Below are 2,147 nucleotides of genomic sequence, written 5' to 3' on the forward strand. Positions count from 1 at the left end.
ATAAACATCAAATTTTCATTTTGGGGTGAACTATCCCTTTAAGTCAAAAAAAAGTTTAGAACCACTGATCAAAATGAGCTCTATACCACAGCGCACTGAAAATCATGTGATGATCATGAAGCAGAAATTAATGATTAGGTCATTTCTATTATTTGAGCAGTTTAACTTCAGCCATGTTTAGTTTGGGCTGGATCTGTTTGACTTGGCTGTGCTCCTCAGGTTTGGCTCATTCAGTGAAGGCCAGTTCAGTGGAGTCTCTGCAGGAGCTCATCACGTCTGACTCTGAGGGCAGTTATATGGGAGCAGGCAGCCCTCGAGACCTGCAGTCCCCCGTCTTCCAGGTGAAGCCACAACACCTGCATTACATTAACTCACTAACTACACAGCAGTGTTAATTTTGACAGCAAATTTTGATTTAGTTTTAGTCATATTTTGACTAAAATGCCATTTAGTTTTAGTCGACTAAATATCATAACTAAACATGTTATATGTTACATAAATAAATCTACAGTAAATTTAGTCATCTAAAATCTAATGGTTTTAGTTAGTGCATTTATTAAGCATTTCTCTAAAATTTCCAAACTCATTATATAGGTTTGATATTAAGGTTATATCATGATAGACACCGATTTAACTGCGGTGACCCACAACATGCCTTTATGTTCAAATTAAATAAAACCGCTTCTCATAACGATCAAGAACATAGTCTTCTTTTTAATGAAAATACCAATGGTTATAGGCTAATTATGCATTATTTATACTAGGGCTGTGCGATATTGAAGAAAAATGCGATACACGATACCTTGTTAACAAATGCGATATTCGATATGCGATACAATATTGCTTAAAGTGTGTAAAATCAATTTCAATTATATTTTAAAATATTTAAAAATGAAAATTATATAACCAATTTGTTTCACATTCTTTCTTGGAAAATAAAGAATCACTACAACTTCTGAAAGTGACCAGCAGTGTTTTAGCATTACATAAAAAGTAATGTCACAAATCAGAAAATGTAATTTTAACATCAGTGTGAACATACAAACAAAAAAAATTAATGTCACTAATTTTATATCATTGTAACTTTGCTTTCCACACACTTTAAGTACTTCTTCATATACCACAGCAAAAACTATAGTCTGAGAAAGTTCAAACATGATTAAAGGCAAGTGAACAGTCAGTAAAAAAAAAAAGAAAGAAAAAGGGGGGGAAAAGAACAAATACACAATTTACAAGCATAGATAAAATAAACAGTAGTATTCACATACAGATATTTAATAATTAAGTGTAAAATAACACAGCATAGTGTTCACTGTATGAATTAAATTTAGATTAATCTTTGTTATAGCTGTTTTGTTGTTTGATTAACATTAGTGACATATTCAGCAGCACGTATTTATAGGCTGCTGTCCCTTGCACGGATCCAGTATAATGATACACATCCGATTTCTTTCTCAGCTGTTTACATTCATTTAAAACATAACCGACTGCGTTTACGAGAATGATCGTCGAGACGGGTACTATTGACATAATTCTGTGTGTATGTGTCTGTTCAAACATGAGGAGACGCGAAAGACGAATCAATGCGGTCTGAAATATAGCTGTTGATTAACATTAGTGACATATTCAGCAGCACGTATTTATAGGCTGCTGTCCCTTGCACGGATTGCACGGATTGATACACATCCGATTTCTTTCTCAGCTGTTTACATTCATTTAAAACATAACCGACTGCATTTACGAGAATGATCGTCGAGACGGGTACTATTGACATAATTCTGTGTGTATGTGTCTGTTCAAACACAAGGAGGAGATGCGAAAGATGAATCAACTCGGTCTGAAACGCATCTCTCTGTGTGTGCGCTTTGCACGTGTGCGGCAGAAGAGACGCTGCGCGAGATGCGGCTTGTACGCGCGCTTCAGGTGCGAGTCAAACAGCAAGACGAGATGGCAAAGAGTTGTTTTCTGCAACATTGCACTTAACTCTTTTTAATGTCAAGCAGTTCTCTGCTAATATGCGTCGAACTAAAACTTTGACCTTTTGCAACGTTTTGATTTAAGTAGCCTATTATTAAAATGATTCAGATATCGCACACCCTTGCGATATGCATATTGCGATATTTACATTTGCAATATTTCGATAAATC

At 35.2% G+C, this 2,147-nt stretch overlaps 1 protein-coding gene across 1 annotated transcript in view; it reads left to right on the forward strand.

The window, feature by feature from the left end:
• The window catches only part of LOC107689154 (inhibitor of Bruton tyrosine kinase-like), a 48,001-nt gene that overhangs the window by 23,520 nt on the left and 22,334 nt on the right, over nt 1-2,147 (forward strand). Inside the window, exon 22 of the mRNA XM_016487069.1 lies at nt 220-341. Within this exon, the coding sequence (XP_016342555.1) occupies nt 220-341 (122 nt within the window). The remainder of the gene's footprint in view (nt 1-219; nt 342-2,147) is intronic.

This window comes from Sinocyclocheilus anshuiensis, unplaced genomic scaffold (genome assembly GCF_001515605.1).
Source record: "Sinocyclocheilus anshuiensis isolate Anshui unplaced genomic scaffold, SAMN03320099.WGS_v1.1 scaffold737, whole genome shotgun sequence".
Classification (NCBI taxonomy): domain Eukaryota; kingdom Metazoa; phylum Chordata; class Actinopteri; order Cypriniformes; family Cyprinidae; genus Sinocyclocheilus; species Sinocyclocheilus anshuiensis.